The 21,958-nt window shown below is 42.5% G+C and overlaps 1 protein-coding gene across 2 annotated transcripts in view; it reads left to right on the forward strand.

Moving 5' to 3' along the window:
* The window catches only part of LOC119165129 (uncharacterized), a 92,636-nt gene extending 71,005 nt beyond the window's left edge, over nucleotides 1-21,631 (forward strand). For both annotated transcript variants that reach the window (XM_075872458.1, XM_075872459.1), the window contains exons 13-20: nucleotides 63-211; nucleotides 3,346-3,421; nucleotides 4,381-4,411; nucleotides 4,482-4,537; nucleotides 7,959-8,037; nucleotides 12,788-12,825; nucleotides 18,116-18,265; nucleotides 20,062-21,631. In XM_075872458.1, coding sequence (XP_075728573.1) covers nucleotides 63-211; nucleotides 3,346-3,421; nucleotides 4,381-4,411; nucleotides 4,482-4,537; nucleotides 7,959-8,037; nucleotides 12,788-12,825; nucleotides 18,116-18,265; nucleotides 20,062-20,180 — 698 coding nt within the window. In that variant the 3' untranslated portion in view covers nucleotides 20,181-21,631. The remainder of the gene's footprint in view (nucleotides 1-62; nucleotides 212-3,345; nucleotides 3,422-4,380; nucleotides 4,412-4,481; nucleotides 4,538-7,958; nucleotides 8,038-12,787; nucleotides 12,826-18,115; nucleotides 18,266-20,061) is intronic.
* Nucleotides 21,632-21,958: the final 327 nt, after the last annotated feature.

Here is a 21,958-nt window from a genome sequence, read left to right on the forward strand (position 1 = left end):
AGCTTCACAGCTCATTGTGGGACATATCTTCCAACTGATACTGTGCTGTTCCTGCTGCACAGTTCCTGAGCCTGCTGTGGCGCCTGTAGTCGAACCAGCAGCCGAGCCTGTAGCCGAGCCTCTTGCTGAGCCAGCGGCCGAGCCACTGGTTGAACCAGCGTCAGAGCAACTGGTTGTGGCGGAATTTGCAGACAGGATTGGTGAACCACAGGTAACCAATGTCCTAGCTTTGTTTTTTAAGCGTGGCTGGCTATAACTTATGGAATTCAGTGACATCTTATGCGTAAAGCTTAGCACCTGTTAGCGCAAAGAAATACGGCCCTCAAAAGTGCGCTGGCCCCTGGTGTGTTTGTATGCACCGTTTTTCCATGGTTGATGCTCTCTCAATGGTAGGCTTGTTGGCAATGAGCTGTTTATGACATGGCACTTTCATCTTTTATGGAAGCAATTTGTCATTTCATGTTGTCACATTACATTGTATAGATGATGATGATTGGTAGTCTTGCCCTTTGCAGTGGGTCGCCGTAGTTTGGTGCCCCAAAACCGGCATGACCAAGGGACAAAAAAACTAAAAAATTTACAAAAAAATAGAAAAAAAATCATAACTGATTAAAACATAAATAATGAGCTACCACTAAACACGTAGTGCACCGCGCCACCACCACTATTCAAGGTGCCTCTTCGTCACTTCCACCACATTCCGCATCTGTCCGCTCTCTACACCGATGCCCAGCGCGATGCTCAGTGTTGCTGTGGTGGCGGAAGAATTCGAGTTTCTCGCCGCGGTATATCCTAAGAGATGACCTTGTCTCAGCGGAATTTTCGCCATGCGGTCATTTCCACCTCGCGTACCATGACCCACACTCCTTCTCGTGTTTAGTCTTCTCCTAATTTGCTGTCTCTAAACACACCGCCGGTAACCCGAAGTGTCAGTGCAGGGCTGCCGTGCCTCTTGTCCACCTCGTAGACCTACTCGCGAAGATGGTGTGAATGAGCATCCTACGGGCTACATGCTGTTCAGGGAGCCTCACCAGCCAATCTTCATAACTTGGCAACCACCTGCCTAGCCGTGAAAAAAGACCATCTTATCTCCCCTTGTATGGCCTCCACTGGTGTGTACTTGTGTACGCCCAGAGCTAGCCATCCTATTTCTCTTTGGTGCCTCTACAAAAACTTCCGAACACCAGCGGAGAGGCAGAGTACAGCATTAGCGTACGTGAGGCCCGGCGCTGCCACCATCTTCCATTAAAGCTCGCATGACTTCATATTCGTTGTACGACCACAGCGCCTTAGATATGAATACATAGTCATTGTTTCTGGTAGCAACTGAAGTGTTGTGCTGCTACTCGGGTAAGAAGTTTTCTTTCTCGCAACTTGGAAAAGGAAAACAGGAACGAGCATCGTGCAATGCATTAGAATGACCTGCTGGGCCAGCCTGCGCATAAGTAGCAATTTCTTTGATAGTTGTCGATTAGAAGTGTAAACTGCCAAATCTAGCTGACTATTACCGTCGATTGAGCAGTACTGAGCGTTGGCTACACCAACGACGCAGCCACATTTGCATTTAGTGGAGTTCAATCACATTGTAATTTAGTTCATTCGTGGGGCTCCTATTGCTGTTATCGCCGTTGTTTCCCTGCCAAAATGGTGCCACCAACATAAGTAACTGTTAATTATCTAGTAATACAGTGAAACCTCAATGATTTGTACCACCAGGAAATGTGGCACGATCATGCACCAAACGGCAGTGCGCGTTTACTAGTGCAAATGTGCATCTTTCGACGTGCCTCATCGCTACTAATAAACCAATACAGTACCACAGCAGATGTCACCCAAAGTACTTACCAGAAAGTCTTTTCTTCCTTTTTGCCAGTATGTAAAAATGATCGTACGGGGCTGGCACTCTCGCACGGTTTATAATATCACGCGCAGTGGTGACACCAGAAGCATTTCAAAACTATTAAAGGGTCCAGGATATGCATCGACTGAAATGGTAACAGAGCGGACACTGTCAGCCTTTCACGATACATATGTGTGCTTCTTTACCGCAATATAATACAAAGCGGCAACTGCAGTTTCATTGATACATGGAGCTGTTGCGGAGACTCGGATTGTCTCCTAGTTAGTTGCGTGCAGCCCGGCTTCTATGTTGCTGAGCGGCTTGCTGTACCATGTGCGTGGATTCGTTGGGCGAATTGCTTGTTCCCACTTTGCTCCAGACTGAGCACAGATAAGCAGAGTAATGTGTTTAATTAGGGTGGGGATAACGGACTGTGGCTAAGCGAAGTGCGCTGCGATTAGGCTACAGTCCGTTTCTCACATTAGGAGCAACGATGCAGAGGCCAGCGAGGCTTCTTGTAGTAGACACATTCGCATAAAGAAATAGTTCCATGTTTTTACCACCCAAAATATATTTCTTTTCGTTTCAGGCTTACTATGAAATGAGCATGTTTTGTATCACACACACGTGCGTGTGTATGCACGCAGTTGGTAAGTCTCGAGTATTTGTACTGGGTGTTTAGTGAAAACCGTTAGAAGTTTTTTATCAGCAATAACTTTGATTGACGATGATATTCGACCCTAGAAAGCTGCTCCAGAACTAACTCGCGTTGCTCAAAAAACACCTTTTGGAGCTCTAAATTTGCTCTAAAGTATACTGCGCCAAAGCTGCTCCAAAACACCAAAGTTCACTTCCACCCCTGGGTGCCCTTGTTGACAAGTGTGCATACTGAAACTTTAACATTGCTAATGTTGTGAAGCCCTTTGTTGTTTTCTCAACAGCGAAGCTGCTAAAGCTGGCAGTAAGACAAAAAAAAAAAAAAAAAAAAAAGACCTGACTCCGCCATTGCCGTAGCAAAAGCTGCAGTTGTGTGCCAGCTGTGCAAAATATTGCCCCAATGGCCCCCAAGGAGCAGCTGCCCCCAATTCATTGCCATAGCAACCATCACAGTTTCTTACACCGTGGCTTAGGGACGGGATCTCAGCACAAACTAAGTAGCATGCTCTGCACATAGTCCAGATTCACCCAACGACATCATTTGGCTGCTGTCTCGTCAGCCAAGCATGCTGGATTCAGTTGCCACCAGCATTACGATTCCTATGCTGCAGCATGTCTGGCTGAGGACCTACCAGCTTCGCTGTGTTATATTTTGCTGTGCAACCTTCGCTGAGCAAGCTTTGCTGTTCAAACTACGCTGTACAATAAACTTTTATGGGACTGTAGTATGGTCAAATAAAATAAAAAAACGCTGCAATGTCCGCTGTAAAAATAAAGGTAGAGCTTCACGTGGGTGCAGTTTGCACGCAAGCATGTTGCTAACCCAGCTGTGCCCTCTATCTCTGCAGGAGATGCCCTCGGTGCGTGAGGAAGGCAGTCTGGAAGCACCCAGGGATCCGAGCCTGCAAGACACCTCAGGTGCAAGTGAGTACGGTGCTGAGGCCAGCCGCTCTGTTTGACTCATCTGGCCAGTTGTGCGCCTAGCTAGCCTTAGGTTGGCTGTGTGACCAGCAACATTGACTGTTGATGAGCAAGTAGCATACTTGTCAAGTTTTCCGGATTGGCCGGAAGACTCGCAGATTTTGACTGTTTCTTCCGTTGGTATGGTTGTCACGAAAGTTTCCCAGAAATCGAAATTTCTCTGCTTGATTTGGCTGCATTGACAAAAAAGCAGCTCAATCCACTCCAGGTTTTTCGAACCTATCTCATTTTATTATACATGAGTTTAAAAGGCGTTCATCTAAACGTACTGTAGAATCTCAAAGAATAGTCAAAAGAATCTGTAGTCAAAAGAATCTAGTAGGAAGCAAAGCTTTGACCCAAGCTTTTGCGCCAGCCTGCTGCGCCGCCCCACCTGTTCACGTGTGTCCCAGGAAAAGATATGCGAGTTGTCTTGACGGAAATAGATTCTGCTAGTTGTATTCATTCTTTGAGACTCTCACCTTAGTGGGCACGCTGCCCATGTGTTTGGCCACACCAAGCCTCTTTAAGACCACAACGCTGATGTTGGTATGGTGGCTATAATGTTGGCGCTTGGGATTGAGACCCCCTACTTCCTTCGTGTTCTTTGGAATGTTTTTTTTTTTTTCGTTTGTTTGTCCTTGGGGTTATTTTTTTGGTGCTGAAAAAAATAAAGGGAAATAATTCAGCACACCCCCCCTCCCTGTTGCAGAAATCTCCCGGAGTCAGAATCCTTCAACTTGGCAGGTGTGAAGTTGGCTGTGTACATGCGGTTCTTTTTGTTTCGTTTGTCCCATCTTGGGCATTGTCATTCTGTCTGACGAGTTTCAATGTTTTTTCCCACCTTTGAAGCTGGAGTTTGGTGGTGTGTATTTTGCCAAAGAAAAGCTCTGACATAACGTTGCGCTTTCCACAATTTCCAGGTGCTGACGGGAGGGCAGTCGGAAAGACTTCGTAAGTGGTCGCTTATTGTTTTGCCCTTGACTTCGGTGTCTGGCCGTTAACACCACGTTTGTTCCCACAGCATGGTTCGAGTGATGGGCGGCATTCCCGAGGAGGAACCACAAGTTCAAGCTCCTGGTGAGAGGATTTGCTCGCCCATTAACCACTGGAGCTTTTAACAATAATTTACGTGAGGCTTTCAACACTTTTTTAAATAATCATCTAATGACCGCCCTATTAGAGTTTATTGCCACATGAATTGACTGCCGTAGCTTTTTTTTAGAATCTCAAGAGCGAGCAGAGTTACTGGGCCTTGTCACACACTTTAAAGGGATACTGAACAAAAATTGGAAAAACTGACCAAAACATCGAAATTCTCCTCGGAAGACTGTGCTGTTCTGACGAACCGAGTTACTATAACGAATTTCTAAACAGTTGGCTGTGTTTTGGTAGATTGTCAATGCAAGGCTACTGGACGCGGGCATGAGCCATCACGTCATAATCACCGAGGTGCATGCATGTGCATGCGTTCCTGTCCATTCTCTCCCCTTGCCTTTCAAGCTACTCTCCCCCTTCCACAAAAGCACTGGGGCTTTACTCCAGCCGAGAGCATTGTTCACTGCAGTTGTAGTTCTAGGAACCATAGTGGGCACCGAGCGGGCTGACAGATGCAGGAAACCGTGGGCATTGTTGGAACGCCTGTTTCCTGCTAATGTAACGTCACTTCCTCTAGTTGACGTCGTGACCGCTAGATGTGGAGCTTTGTAAGAAGCACGTTAAATGCATTATTTTCCTCTAGTTCCTGCCTCTAATGAAGGTTATCTTTGTCAATTTCAGCTCCCACTCCTTCGATTTGCCTCAAATTCTAGGCGGCAAAAGGTTTCTTCAGTATCCCTTTGATCACTTTCTCTCCCCTTTTGCTCAACAAGCGCGCTGAGAGCTAGGCAGGGAGGAGGACGTCGAGGGGGTGAGAAATTACATTTGTACGTGTGTCATGGCCATCAGCATTTTATCTTGCCTTTTTTTTCTTTGAATGCACAGCTCTTTTTTAGTGTGATCCCAAGCACGCTGGTGTAATTCTATATTGTGCGCAATTATAGCACTACGAAGCGCATTGCAGGCAGGTGGCGCCACCTCGTGGCAGTCGTGGTAACTATGCAACTCACGAAGTTCACATCAGCCAATGCCGTAAGCCTATGGTGTTATGCCCAACTGAGCTTATGCCATCTTTTGTTGAGTTCTGGGGGAGTGCTTCTTAGCTGACTTTGAATTACCTAATTGTCAATTCCATGCCATGTGGTGCATTGCAATGTTTGGCTCACGTGTCCGCACGAGTTAACCGGCTATCGGTAGCAATTTTAGGCTTTCGTCAACACTTGCAAGTCTAGGCTTTCATAACACTTGCAGTGATGAAAGTGCTGCTCCAGTTGCTTCAAACCTGCTCCAAAATGGCACTCACAGAATAAGAATAATGAACTTCTACGGCTTGATCTACTCATACGTCATTAAGAAACTGGAAAAAAATCTGTGTACTGTCATCCCAGTATATGCTACTAGTGTGCTGCATGATCCGCAATGATTTCATTTGTGGTACAAGAACTGGCATATGTTAAGCGTATAGCTCATTTGGCAGTTTTTCGTTTTCAGCTATACTTGTAGGCTAGTGTGGTAAAATGTGAAAATGAGCAGGATTGCTTTCTTCTCATATCGATTATCCACGGCTCATTTTGCAACAGTTGTGTGGGATTGTGTTTACACTCAAACCTCGTTATAACAAAGTTCCTCCTTACACAAAAATATGTTTGCTATACCCGTAGATTTGTTATAAAAGTTTATTCCTAGCACTATATTTATTGCTGGACTACTTTTTACTTACTTTGTTATAACCGATATTTCGTTTAGTCAGGGTTTGTTATATTGAGGTATGAATGTACTTTTACAGTATGGTGTTCTGCTTTACCAGATTGATTTACTTTTGCTACAAATACTAGTATTGTAATTATATAGCCCATTTCACAGCATGTTTTGATAACCAGCCACTCTTTTAATTGTTTGCTTCTTGAAAATTACATAGATTTTTACTGCAAAATTACATTGTAATAAATAATAATATTTATGAGATGCATTGAACTCCAATTGGTGTATGGCAATTATTGCATCCACTCCTAAAAAAGCTGTAGCTGCTCCAAACTACCATTTTTCAGCTCCAAAAACACTTATGGCTGCTCCAAAACACTATTTTTCCTGCTCCAAAGTACACTAGACTCCCAGTAAACAGAACCTGAAGGGACCAGAAAAATATGTTCCATAGGAGTTCCGTTTACTGAGAGGTGAACATGGGTGCAAAATACAAGCCTAAAGCCAAGCATTGCAGAGGCAATAGTTTCATTTAAGCAGTAGTTCCTTTCAACAGATTTCACTGAGAGTCTACTGTATTCTCCAAAAAGTAAAAAGTCACTGCCATCACTGAACTTGCCTTTAATGTGCCGAGTGTCAGTTACATTTTCCCGTCTGATCAGAATGTTTTATTTGGTGCACTAATAATTTTGCTGACCTTGCCTAATAGCAGCCTCTATTTTTTTATTTACAGATACTGCACATGACAAACAAATATCCTGTATAGGGCATTCTGGACTGACAATTATACCAAAAATAGATCGCACAAAGTTAAGTGATAATTGACATAACATTCCTTACATATACTGTAGGGCCTGCAGCATCTGTAAGGAATTTTATGTCAATTGTCACCTAACTTCATGTAATCCGTTTTTGGTACAATTCTGTTGTGGCTGGGTCTGTCCAGAATGCCCTATGCAGGATATTTCTTTGTCACCTACAATGCTGCTGCTTTGCTTACTGCAACAAGAAAAAAAGTTTCTTTTAATTGAGTTGATGAGAAATTTGCTTCTATTTTAATTAGGCCTATATTTGCTGAACTTAATTTCCTAGTTCAGTGTTTATGAACCCTATTTACAGCCTAATCAATGATATCTAGATTAGTATAATGCTTCCAAAAAAAAAGAGAGACAGGGTGATGTCATAGCAGAAGCTCAGGGCAACTAATGAGGTTAGATGCATGATTGAAAAAATTGTGGTTTAAAAGCAGTTGTTTGTTTGAGATTGTATGTATGTATCTGTTTGTTAATATCATCATAGAATGAAATGCAGCATCGTGTATTATTGTGTAAATGATGCAATCTGATATACAACTAAGCTATATTGGCATCAAATGTGTGCGTACTTCATTGTCTTGTGTGCTGTGTTATAGCAGCTAATGAGGAAGTTGATAACGAGGAACTAGCACTGTGGCTTTTCTTAAAATTTCTCCAGTGGTGTATGGCACCTGATTGTTCTGACTTTAACTAGGGTACATTTCATCGCAGTTCATGTTAATTAAATTCGAAATTCTTATTGATGGAGGTACCAGATCTGTCTCCGATTTGCAGTGCGATATAGTCTGTGGCCCCAGCGGTAAGGACGGCCTCAAGGAGTCGGTAAATTGCGCTTTGCAGAACGCCAGCCATGCATATTTTCACTGTGGACGGTATCGGTTACGCAGGGGACGAGGAGTTCCAGCTCCCAATTCCAGACGAGCAGGCGCCGTTGGATGTGCCAGAGCTGGTTCCGGTAGTACCCATGTGAGCAGTCTTGGAAGCCTGGCTTTTATTTAGTATCAGCCATCATGGTTAAGTTAGAGGACACTTCAGCTTTGCCTTGAATAGCGGATTGCGATAGCGTAATCAGGCCTCGTGCGCATCTCCGTCTAAACTACTAATGTGCTTTGGTTCTCAGCACATGGCTCAACGATGCCATAAGAAAACAAAGGACTGTGTGTGTAACCGTTTCAAAGCATCATTGAATGCAAGTACAGTTGTTAAGTGCCTGCTACGTCGTATTTATATGTCGGCTGCGCCTATAGTGCTGGCAGCCGGCATAATATCCTATTAGCTGCCCATGATCATGTGATTTATGTGCCGGCACACTTATGGTGAGCCTGTCACGCGAGCAATACATGTGCCGGCAGAATAGGGGCTGCACGTGTACAGCGGGCATAATTAATATGCCGGAAAGAAAAGCAGCCGGCAGTTCTTTGTTTTCTTCTATTGCATGCATGCGACCACGTCAGGATGTGTGCCGGCACATTTCTGGTGAGCATGTCGTGACTAACCTAACCTAACCAGCAGACTCACATGAAGCGCCGCTACCAACTACATGTGTAAACAGCCGATGACGGCGACACATGTGAATGGCCGATGGCAGCAGGACGTGCGCCGCTAGCAGATGACGTCACTTGTACTTCTCGTATTAGGGAGAACTGCCGGCATCTGGTCGACCGCTACACTCGGCCAGCAGCTGGCAAAATAGACACTACCTTATTTATTTTGTGAAGCAGCGAAGGCTCACTATGCTTTTGTAGAGTAACACACGTAGCTACGCTGCTGTTCACTTTGTTAATGGTTCTGCTGCTGACAATGGTTGAAAACTTTTGAGGTTGTCTTAATGGTTGGGCCTTTAAAATACCTGCTCGTTGCTCAAATGACATTTCTTGACGCCTGGCGTGATTTTTCACTACAGCCACGCAATGTATGATATCCAATGGCGTGATTTTTCACTACAGCCACGCAATATATGATATCCTAAGGAGACTACACCTACTACATGATATTTATAGTGTTTTTTTTTTTAAAGCAGTTTCAACAAATTTCGGGGCTCTGCTGTAGAACACCTCTTTGCCTCGCAGGTGGCCTGGGTTCGACCCTTACTTCGACCCAGCAATCTTTATTATTCATTTTATTTGAATCTTTCTCTATTTTTTGGTCACGGACAAAATGATTATGTTTTGCTCACAATTATCGATGCCGACAACGATGCAATAATTTCTGCGGAACGAGCTTTTTAACGCTCTCGCGTGAATAGGGTGGTGGCAGTGCTCAATTGCTGACCCTAGTGGTGGGTTTAATCTCAGCTGCAATGGCCGTATTTAAATGGTGGCAAAATGCTAGAAACCATGTCCATGTGCTGTGCAGTGGCACACGGACATGTTGAAAACGCCAGATGGTAGATATTTTCAGAGCCCTCAACTTTAGGAGGCTTTGTAATCATACCACGGTTTCGTAAAGTGAGACTCCAGGTAGTACTGTACTTACTTCAGTATAATGCTTACTTTTTCCAGATGTTCTCTACATGAAGTCAAACCTCATGTTACAACCAAATATCGAAATTCAAGTAGTCTAAAAAGTGCAAGGATGCACCCAGTTATCTTATGTTTGTTAGACTTTTTTTCTAGAGGCAGTGAAGTCACTCCTTGCATTACAATTGTAGTTGCTGTTTATTAAGTTCATTGATGCTTTTTGTAGTTAAGAGATTGTGATACCAGGTACAGCTGAACCCCTTTTTAAAAACACTGGTGTAAGAGACCAGTGGTTAATGATTGTTATTTGGGGTTTAACATCTCAAAACCACCATATGATTATGGGAGATGTCGTAGTGGAGGGCTCCGGAAATTTCAGCCACCTGGGGTTCTTTAACGTGCATCCAAATCTGAGCACATGGGCCTACAGCATTTTCGCCTTCATCGAAAATGCAGCCGCCGCAGCTGGGATTTGATCCTGCGACCTGCGGGACAGCAGCCGAGTACTTTAGCCACTAGACCACCGCGGCGGGGCAGACCAGTGGGTATGACACACCAGTGGGCTTACAGTGAAATGGGGGGGGGGGGGGTGTTCGTAAGAAAACCCATACATGGCGCCCTGCTTATAAAAGTATTATCACACAAAAGGGAAATACTCTTTCCTTGCGCATGTCTCTTATAGAGGGGCTCAGCTGTAGTCCTATTCTAAGGATATGCAAATTACTGGAGGCCGCATACAAATAATGTGGTTTTCAGAAATTTCCGTCAGAGTTAAAGTCGTGCCTTGAGAAAAAAAATGTCACAGTTTTGCCACCAGGGGAATCCATGACTGTGGTGGCGAAAAATTCACACTTTATAATGTCACACTAAGAAGGACAAGCAGCTTGATATTTGCAGCACGCTCCTGAAGCACAAAAAGGACACTCAAAAAGAAGGACAGGTATACACAGAACAAGCATGGACTAGCAAGAGTCACAGTTACGTTTTTGTTTGGGCAGCAATTAGTTCGAGTAATTTGTGGCACTAGTAATTGCTTTCCTTCGTCCAGATTTGCACGTTGCAATCTGAGCAGGGAGGGATGGCACAGGCAAAAGCCAGTGACATTATGTCACGTGTCATGGCCTTGAGCACTTTTTCATTTCCTTTTTTTTTTTTTTTTTTCAAGTGGGTAGCTTACTCTCAGTATAACCGCGAGCTAGTGCGCAGGCATGTGGCGGCCTCATGAGATGGCCATGGTAGCTATGCACATCACAATGCTCAATGGCCAGTGGTAATAAATTTGGGTATATGACATCACTCATAGAAACAAGAGGGAACTGTTTATAGCTGACTTTGAGAATTTATATACACCTTTTACTGTTGATGATATGTTTCGGAGGTTACTTCAGCATAACAGAGGCTTGAAAATTTTTTGTAAGTCGGTGCAAAGGCCCCACGGGTGCACCGTAAGCAGCACTGCTCTGTCGTTGATTGTCGCACCGTGTGCCTGGGTGTAGGAGCCAGAGGGCATGCGCAGTTTGGTTTTTCTTACAACACGGTTTATGTGTCCATCATGAAGTGAAGCTAGGCTAGGGATCAGGGAGGCGCTGTGAACATAGTCCAACAGCACGGCTGCGTTCTACTCTTGAAAGCAGAGCTCAGGCGTCTTCCACGTTTTCCCGATGACTCATAGCCATTCTCAATGATGCCGATCAAACCGCGCCATCGCAACAGCTGCCGCCAAACAGCACTAAATGAGCTCAAGTGGGGTCTCAAAATATGAAGGGCTTTGCATGGCAGGGAATAGGATTTTATGCTCTGCAACTATGGACTTTGGTAACTAGACTTCACCGCCATGCAGCTGTTTAATTCAAAAAAGAATTCTTCTGGTAGAGAAACATTGTGCAGTGAAGTGCATTTCCTGTGGATGCCCTTTTATCAAAAAGAGGGCAGCTGCCCACTGAAAGGTCACCTAGTACGACCCAGGGTCCCCAAGGTGTACCCAGGGTGTACCCAGTATACCCAGGGTGAAAAACAGGGAACGTAAGCTTTGAAGCCTTTGACATGGCCAAGTTAAAGCACATTAGCAAATGTCGCCCGTGACAATCTGAAAGGAAATATCGCACTGCCTATAGAAGCTTGAGGTGGGCATATTTTGTCTTTTGAATTTCTAATACAGTCGAACCTCGATACAGTGAATCCGTGTATAAGGAAATAATGGTTATAATGAAGTCAATGAATAATAGTCTTGCAATAGATATGGCGTTTGGAATATACCTTTATAACATACTTATTTTCGTGCAACATACATTTTTTTTAATAATGAGGCTTGAGCGTACAGGTGAGCCTCGTTATCTTATTGTAAGACTGATATAGTGAATAACTAATACAAACTTTGATTGGTAGTGCTTCTTTTCTTGTTGTGTGGAACCAGAAACACAAGAGCTGCTGTGATATCGGCTATCACAGAGAGATACTGTGTGCCCAAGGCTCAAAACTGCAACGGCAGTGTAGGAAGCAATGTAAATGTTGAAAGAGAATTCATAACCTCATCAAAAGTTTGTTGAAAATGTGGTTTGGGAAGTTGTGCATATTTTGTCAAGTGAACTTTGTTCTGCTTTGCAATAGACTCTTTTCAAACGAAACCTGAAGAAACCGGAAATATATGTTTGATTTAACAGGAGTTGTGTTTAATGCGAAACCCACAGAGTATGCGGGGACAAAAGCAATCATATTACAGGCAGTTGTTCCATTTAAGCTGCAGTTCCGTTTACAGAGTGAGTGTCTACCGCATTTGCACCTTGTCACATTTCAATTGACTTAGCCTGGCTTAGCCTGAATTTCACCTTCTCACATTTCGTTCAACTTAGCCTAGCTTGGCCTTAATAGCTAATAGGGTGCAGGTAAGGATTATCTCATTTATAGTTAATTTGAAGCCTATAATAAGGTGCTCTTGCATCTAGGGCACTTGTGCGAGACAGATTACCAATATGTTAGAGCCGATTTTCATGTCTACTTTTAAAACGAATATGAGGATTGACAAACTAACTTATGGCTCCGATACTACTTTGTTTTGACAAAATTTGACTGCCATGTGAGTCCAATTTTGAAATCTCTTTCGAATTCAATATTTCTGTTTGATCACTTATAAAACAGCAGCAAAATGTGACCTCTATGGCGTACGAAATGAAATTGGCTTACAAAATGAACTAGGTGGCACCTTTGACCAGAAGAGCTGTTCTTTCTTTCATTCTTTTTTTAAAATTTTTATTGTGCAGCATACCTCCGGCAGATCACGTGGAGGATTTTTCGGAAGGTGAGCTACTTTTCTCCCCTTATACGTTGTCTTTATTGCATTGTACCGTTGTGCTCAAGTCGACTTGCATTAGCTAACACTGAGGCCACAGTGCTTCAACAGCATGAGAAGTCCCACAACACCGTGTAATAAAATAGAAAGGGAAATGTTTGCACAAGTGGTGAAAAGCTTGAACGGACACTACAGAGCAAAACAATTTTTCGCGTACTAGTAAAGCACAGTTTCACAATCCCCATACACCACTCTAACCTTGACACAAGCCTCAGAAAGCGAGAAAACATGCGAAAAGAAAATTCAGCCTGGTGCCGCTATCATAAGATTCCCGCATTGAACCTTATGATTAAAAAAAAATTCGAAAGCGTCTTTGGGTACTATGTAGCTTCCAATCAATAAAAATGAAGTACTACATCGTAATTCCTTGGTTCCATACACTTGGCATGCAAAGTTTTAGAAAATTTCATCGAGCCAATGCCACAAAAATGCCAAAAATGCATTTTAAAATTTTTTGTTATGCCTGCAAATTATGGCACAAAATGTTAAAATTGAACTTCTGCCTTGGTTTTTCCCTCTAATAAGGAACTTATAATGGTGAAACATATGACATTAGAGTTTTCAGGGTGCAGTTTGTCAATCTAAACGAAGTCATTCCTTTTTAGTGTCCCTTAACAAACAGTGAAGTCGGTTGATTTTTGGAGCTTAACGCTGCACAGGGCCTTGTTTACTGACGCTAGGTCGTTCCTTGGTGGAGACGAAATCCACAGCCTGCCACAGATCATGTCAAAACTCCAGCACCAGAAATGACATGCCACGCATGCTGCGTCACTCCCGGTAAAAACGCAGGCCTTTGTCACTCGTAATTGGCTCGTACCACATTGGTAAACTTGTAGCCACCGCTGTGCAGACTGCGTCCGTCGGTGGCCGTGGTTGACAAACAAGGGTGCGTGTAAAGTAATGGTGGAAGGGGTCTTTTGTAGAACTCGACATTTTACCTCGAGCTTTAAGATCTTCGCTGTTAAAAATACAGGACTGAGGTTTTAAGGAAGGCCCAGAATAATCGGCAGTTTTTTTTCGCTCAAAAGTTTTTACTTCAGTCACAGTTGTGTTTCCTTTTTTGGTAATGTTTTTTTCCCAATCACATTCCTTAAAGGGGTAGTACTACCAGGTTCCTGAAAGCTGCCTGTACATGAAAATCAAATGCAAAACGAAAACTGCATTCATAAAATTGGCAACACTCTACCGTCAGAGACAGTTAATAATCCTATACTGGGCTCATTTCACACTCCACTTATCTTAAGCACTATTCTATGTCAGTCAATTCTGACATACTATGTTGCTCTCGCAAAATTTTGCTTTGCTACGGGACGTATCAGCACAGTCTACAACCTACATTCCTGTGAAGCTCTATACTGGGATGCTGTCAACCAATAATTCCTTAAGCTTGACGCAGCATTTCGTCTGTCAGTGATGGTAGCTTCTTGAAATGAATTACTGCTTGATAAGATTGTTTCTGCCTTTTTGGCATGAGTGGTCAATAAAGTTTTTCAATTGGCAATTAGTGGAAGACAAAAACTTCACTAATTGCCATTTTGTGTTTGTAGACACAAAAAACTTTGTGTCTTTTATTTTCTAGTTAGAGTGAACATGGGGGCATGTTGTGTTTGTTCGCAAATCAGTAGCGCATACAGTGCAATGTTATTTTCTTACTTTGAAGGCAAGCAGATGTGTTTTTATTTATTGGAAAGATTTAGCATAGCTTCTCTTGAGGTAGCATTCGTTGGGTATAATATGCTTTTTTGAAGTTGTTTTGAACATTTTTTGAGCTTTTTTTGAACATTTTTTGAAGTTCTGTCAGTGTTTAGGCTAGAGCATCATCGAACTAGTCGCACCACAAGTTTAGTGACGCGCCGTGTACCAAGGCCACTTTGGACAATTATATCATACCAGCTTCCTCAACTCTGCCTAGCCTTTTCAACTCATGAGGCACGCTGGCATCACCGGCGTTCACATAGCTCTCATGAGCTTGCTCGACAATTTGAGCTTTTACCAGTCTAGACTTCCGAGATCGCATGCCGACAGGTTGCGCGCAGTCTCAGTGGCCATCACAGGGTGCGTCAGGCAGTACACACACCGTCTGGCAACAGAGATGAAGATCGTGGAGTGGTTAACATCTGCTCCAACAGGTGCCGCCACCCTTCCCTGGCGATCTTCCGCGCATTCTACAGCCCATGACAGCCAATGTGCTGGCGTGCTTTGGCCCTGTCAAAGCATGTCGCTCTGTGAATGGGCAGTCGAAAATGCGTTTGGCCGAGTCGTAACGATCTGCACCGATCTGATGTAGTTCGAAGCTTTAAAGCCTTATCATGCATTAGACAGTTTACATAGAAAGCTCTAAATAACCCATGGTACTTGGCCTACCGGCCCAATCTGTTTGTACAATATCACGAAAGCCATTTCAGGGTCTCTTTAGCGTGATTACTCAGGGGCACATGACGCATGTACAGTGGCCGATGAATGCTGGCACCAAGCTTTACGAACCCTATTCTCAGACTGCCTATTGTTTTGCGGAGCCGCAGCGTCATAGACAACTTTACTGGCACTCCTGGTCATTGCCACTTAAGTTTTTAGACAATCATCGATTGTTCTCGTACTCGTTTTTTTACACGAATGTGTAATTAAGGCACAAAACATGCTGTGCCTTGCAACAACTGAAAGTCCCTTCCAGTCTCAAGGCACTTTCACCTCGTGACAGTACTGTGCTGCAGTAAAAGTGTGTTAAGTGTTTCACATGGGGCAGACAGACTGGTGCCAGAATATCATGGTTTTTTCTTTTTTAAATTAAAGCAAGATTGTTGATGTAGATATCTAAGACTACTGCAAGCAAAGTCTATGAATTAACTGAATGAACAATGCACAAGTTCAAATTAAACAGCCACAAAATACACTGTAAACACACTCAATCAAAAGCTTGAAATTTACTTAAGTTATTTGAAAGTTTGAATTATTTCAAGTGCTCTGTATATTGACTACATAATAAAGCCTTTTTGTTGATACAGTGTTTAGAATATGTTTGCAACAAATTTGGTGCTGTAACTAAACTATTAATGGTTTCATTATAACCTGAAGCTAGCCATATGTTACAGTCAGATGAAAGACGTTACATTTACACCTGTATTACTTGACCTTTCCACCTGGAAGGATTTCTTGCGTGATAATTCAGTTGGCTTGTGCGAATATTCGAATGCTTCGAATATTTGAACGAATAGTTGAGTATTCGTATTCGCTTGGATTCGAATTTAAAATATTGAATATTTTCGAAGTATTCTTAATGAGCGAATAGGTGTATATTAGTCCACATGTAACAGCCTGTAAGAGTGGTTTCACTGCAATATAGAAGTGCTGAGCCGTGAAAGCACCTATCAAGGGGAAATTTGCGTTGCCGTGAAGCTCCCCTTCAAATTTAAAGGGGCCCCGCAACACTTGCTGCACATGGTCAGAAAATTCTGCCGATCGGTAGCCGAGGCTACCGAGAACGCACGAGGCAAATATTAAAGCGCAGCACGCTGCCTGTAATTCACAATATATTTTCAAACATAAAAATTGCTTTCTTCCTTCGGCAAATGACACTACAAGCTCAAAAATCACTCTTCACAGCCAAGAAGGAATATACGGCTCTGGTTACAGCCACTGGCTCATTTGAGCATGGCGTGCTCGTCGTCACCGGGGCCGCCACGGGAGGCCGCCGCTTGTCCACCAGTACTTGCGCGATCGCACTGAAAAGCCGCGTATTCGCAGAAAAAAGTGCTCAAGATCACGAAGTGCGTGTGACGTATTTTAATTTTGCCGTGTCATTTCTCCCTGCTTAACTGCCAGCTATTTCGTCAGGACGAGAAGAGAAAATGCAATTTCGGCGAGCGATAACTTTTTGGAACTCCGCTCGTACTGAACTGTTTTTAGAAACATTGCGGCGGTAAATTTGCGAGATAACAAGCATGTTTACAGGCTCCATGGCAACTTGAAAAAGTGTTGCAGGGCCCCTTTAAAAGAACATGTTACCCTCAAATCAATTTTTCATTTTATTAAGCTTGCTATGATGGCTTATATGCTCCAAGTATAATAAATTTCAAGACATTAAGTATCTTAGAGGTTATCACTCGCATCCTACCAAAACTACTACTCGAGTTTGTTTAGACTTTTTTTTAAAGAAAAAAAATGGCATTTGCATAGACACCCTATTTCAGTTCAAAAGAAATATTATGCAGGTTAGTTAGGTCATGATAAATATTCCTTTTTTTATATGTCATACATATCATTCGAATTCGATTCGAAATTATTCAATCAAAATCACTATTCACTTCAAACCTAAAATTCACTCTTCACACAAGCCTATAATTCAGCCATACAGCATTATAACTAAGTTCAAATCTTATGAATGCCCAGCTGGTGCATAGTCAATTTGAGCCAGGAACTGACAAATTCATAGATGTCTGTCCAGTCTGAGCTGGATTATTGAAGAGTACCTTAAGAGAGTGTGTTGATAGGCTAGTTGGTTCGTAATGCTAAACACCGGAGTGTGATTTTCGTATGATACATGGAAGAAGGACACTCAGCACAGGACAATTGCTAACTCACAACTATCTTTATTGTAAAAACTCCTACATATTTATTTTACAGCCGGCATGCACAGTCACACTGCCTATCGTAGCCTCGAAAGGATGATTTGACCAAATGCAGATTTGCACATCAAATCTAAAAATTCTTTTTATTTGTTTTGCAAAATACCACAACAGCGTCATTTGATGTTTGAATTGCATTCTGACGGCATGTCTTCCATGTATGGTTATATGATGGGCTGTGTGCTTGCGTGCTGGCTGTGCATCATATATAGCAGGTCAGAAACTTCTTTTTTTGCAATATTAGTTGCGAGTAACCACTTGTCCGGTGCTGTGTGCATTTTACAGTACCAAAAAGAATTTCGCGCTCTGCATTTAACCTTGAACAGTTCGTATTTCCAGCTGGAAATAGTTCCAGCTCAACACTACAGCTGGCTTCATAAATTTTTTTGTCTTAAAATATTCATGGGAGATGCAACTCAGTTGTGAGGATAGTTGTAGCTCGAGAATAGAACGACGCAAAGACAAGAGGGACACTCCTTCTTGTATCTGTGTCGTTGTTCTGTTCACGCGCTACAACCATCATCATGTCGTACCGACTAGCCCAAGCTGCCACACTTCAATAGTGAGGTTTGGGCTGTGCTCTGTGCCGCTGAGCTAACGCCTCCACGTGATTGCAGTGCCCCCGGAAGAGAGAAGCCCACTGTCGCGGGTGTGGGGTCGGCTTTTGCAGTTTGTCGACGAGCACGGCATGTGCACCTTGTCAATCCTGGTCACACCGGACGTCTTCAACCGGAGGACAGTGGCCAGCACCTTTGGAGCACTCTTGCGTACGTTCCCTTCGCCTCTCAGTCAGTTCAACTGTTCCAGTGGAACGGAAAAATAGGCACCTGGGCTAGTCTGTGCCAGTAAAATGCCTTTATAGGGTAGATGAAATCAAGGCTTCAACCGATGCCCGTCTGCTTGGGAAGAACAACTGATTAAAAGATGAAGACGCCGACCACAGGGAAATGAAAATTTACTAAGACGTTTTAGCATCCAAGACGAGAGCCTTGTTGACAATAAAAACTGTGGCTGTGTATTCATTTCCATCAAGCTGAATCACTGAACCGTAGCTTAACAGAGTTTGTTAATAAACTTGATAAAATGTGTTTTCATTGGGAACAAGGCTTTTGTTCTGAGTGCGTGCCGAAACGTCTTAGTACATTTTCATCATCTTGTGGTCGATGTCTTCGTCATTTTATGTAATCTTGACAGGGGAGTACAAAAAAAATACCTGAAAATTGATCAAGGCCGACCTCTCAGCTGTTCTACCGCAATCTGCCACTCACGCTTATAGTTCTTACTTTATGTCTTCCAATTATTCACTCATTTTTCAAAAGTGTATTGTAATTATGCATAAGATGGCATGAGATAAAAGAAAAAGCACCTTATTTACATGACTGTAACATAACTGAATAAGATGCAAAAGGGAAGTTTGAAAGCGAAGAAAAGGCCTTACGTTCATGCAAGCTTTGGATCTTTGAGTTCAGCCATGGTCAAAAAAGGTAAAAACTAGGAAGAAACACAAATATTGTGTTTATTCATCATCACTAAATTTTTTGTTGCTGTTTGTGAGAATGTTATTGTCTCGTGTGCCATTACTAATAACTAGATTTTAAGACATGCTGCCCTTTTTACTATGTTCAGAGCTTTCTTGCCCTCAGTTGTACAAGTTGAATGTTTATCGGCAAACATTTCCCGTGACATTAATGCACGTAGTCAAACAGCATCTGTTACATCAAGTTGGTGATAACCTCGTATGAGACTGTGAAGGGTCTTTCCGGTAGGAGTGTCGTAAAATGCCTTGTCATGCACATTATGCTACCTACGAGCCAATCACTCATTTATGCTCAACGGCTGTGTCACTTTTAAGCTTCCAGTATTTTTGCAAAATAATTCACATATTTGAAATCGTAGCGATTATAATGCGAAGTGCGTTCGGTCAGTGACTTTCTGTAATTTCCCATTATCAGTGTTCCTCAAGTGCTAGCCTCTTTTTGCATCTTCTAAGGATGCATGAACCAAAATGTTTACACAGGTTTAAGCAGTGAAACTGGACGCGAGGGAGAGAGAGAGAAGACAGGCACGGGTGTAGCTGGTCTGACAACTTCAATTTTATTTCTGTGCGAGCAGTTAAATAGTTAACCCAACATGCACAGTCACCAAAAGATGCCCAGCTGTGATTGGCAGCTCGTGTCGTTTCCACAAAGTGTTTTTTCTTACCTGCGAAAGATTTCTCTGTACGGTTTTTGTCTCCTCGTTTCCAGTCCCGTTGCTCAAACCAGCATTAGCTATGAACGAACTAACTTTGTTAATACTGTTTTACCTAAATAGCTGAGTGCACATACAGTCAAACATCGGTATAACAAAATATTGGCAACTATGAAGTGAATGAAGAATTGTCTTGCAACTAATATAGTATTATAATATACCTTTGTAACAAATTTTCTTATACAACAAAGTTATTTTTGTGTAAGATGCAACTTTTTATAATGAGGTTTGAGTGTATCCTCAACTGCGTGTTTGTGTGCTGATGCTGGTACTGTGATCATAAACTCTGAATCCATCGCCGCTTGTTACACAGGTCTCCACAAGCGTGGGCTCGTGCGCCTAAGTCAGGATCAGCCGTACGGTCCAATTGTCATCGAGGTCTGCCAGCAAGAAGAAGGCACCCCGCTGATGGCTTACCATCAAAACCCCTGAAGCCATACCACATTGACGAGGAGCCCAGCGTTGGCCCAACATTTCCTTCGTGCACCATTATGGCCATCGTACCTCCTCCCACAGGTGTTGCTAACTTAAGCGTCGTGATACATTGCCTAGCCAGTGTTACGGTTCTAGTCAGACTAACGTCATTCGTTAAGCAAAAAACTGCCATTCATTTATCTATTCATTCATATTTACATTTTTGGACCACGTTGACACTGCACAACTTTTTGTGCAAAGCTTATTTATATAGGACAGCATTTAACTATTTGCAATGTCTCTAAACAAAATGTCTCGCAAAGGTTTTTAGAAAAGGGTTCTTGAGGTATTGTTATACACTGCCTAGCAGGTGCTGCAGTTATAGTCAGACTAACGTAATTCGTTAAGCAAAAGACTGCCATTCATTATCTGTTCATTCGTATTTATATTTTTAGACCACGATGACACTGCACAACTTTTTGTGCAAAGCTTATTTATATAGGACAGCATTTAACTATTTGCAATGTCTCTAAACAAAATGTCTCGCAAAGGTTTTTAGAAAAGGGTTCTTGAGGTATTGTTATACACTGCCTAGCAGGTGCTGCAGTTATAGTCAGACTAACGTAATTCGTTAAGCAAAAGACTGCCATTCATTATCTGTTCATTCGTATTTATATTTTTAGACCACGATGACACTGCACAACTTTTTGTGCAAAGCTTATTTATATGAAACAGCATTTAGCTATTTGCAGTGTTTCTAAACAAAATGTCTTGGAAAGGTTTTGAGACAAGGGTTCTTGGGGTATTGTTATACACTGCCTAGGGGGTGCTGCAGTTATAGTCAGACTTATGTCATTTGTTAAGCAAAAGACTGCAATTCATTATCTATTCATTCGTATTTATATTTTTAGACCACGATGACACTGCACAACTTTTTGTGCAAAGCTTATTTATATGAAACAGCATTTAGCTATTTGCAGTGTTTCTAAACAAAATGTCTTGGAAAGGTTTTGAGACAAGGGTTCTTGGGGTATTGTTATACACTGCCTAGGGGGTGCTGCAGTTATAGTCAGACTAACGTCATTCGTTAAGCAAAAGACTGCCATTCATTTATCTATTCATTCGCATTTACATATTTAAACCGCGTTGACAGTTGCACATTATGCGCACAGCTTATTTCTATAAGACACCATTTAACTATTTGCAGTGTTTTTATAAAAAGTGCCTTAGAAAGGATTTTAGACGAGGGTTCTTGAGGTACCTTGTTGTTGTTTTACGTTCTTTGCTGTTACGTTCTTGATTGTTTACCTTATCTTATCTGTGACAATGCACCTTCACTGCAGCTAGTCATTAGGATTTGCGACAACGTGCCTGGCTCACGTGTGGTACTTACACAGCTTCGAGACACGAAGCGTCGTTTCACAATGCCATTATACTTAAGAAATAAATACTATGTTGTTCCTCATTGACTTCTTTGTGCTCTGCTATATTTTATACTCTTTTGCATGAAATTTAAAACAAATGATCTCACTCATCAGACGCATCTGAGTTTTCAGCGTGCGGACATGTAGGTTGCTATACCTTTTCTAGAAAAAAAAAAAGCGGCCCTTTGACGAGGAAGAGGGGTGGTTTAAAAGGTGGTGAATGGAAGATTAAATTAATTATGAACAATAGATGCTATTTCAAGCTTTTGGCATGCAGTGCCATGTAATGGGACATTGCTTTCCTTGAGCTAAATAAACCTAATATAAGAACAAAAGCAGTGCACTGCACTAACCAATTAGTCTAATTGCCAG

The sequence above is a fragment of the Rhipicephalus microplus genome, chromosome 8 (assembly GCF_043290135.1).
Source record: "Rhipicephalus microplus isolate Deutch F79 chromosome 8, USDA_Rmic, whole genome shotgun sequence".
Classification (NCBI taxonomy): Eukaryota; Metazoa; Arthropoda; class Arachnida; order Ixodida; family Ixodidae; genus Rhipicephalus; species Rhipicephalus microplus.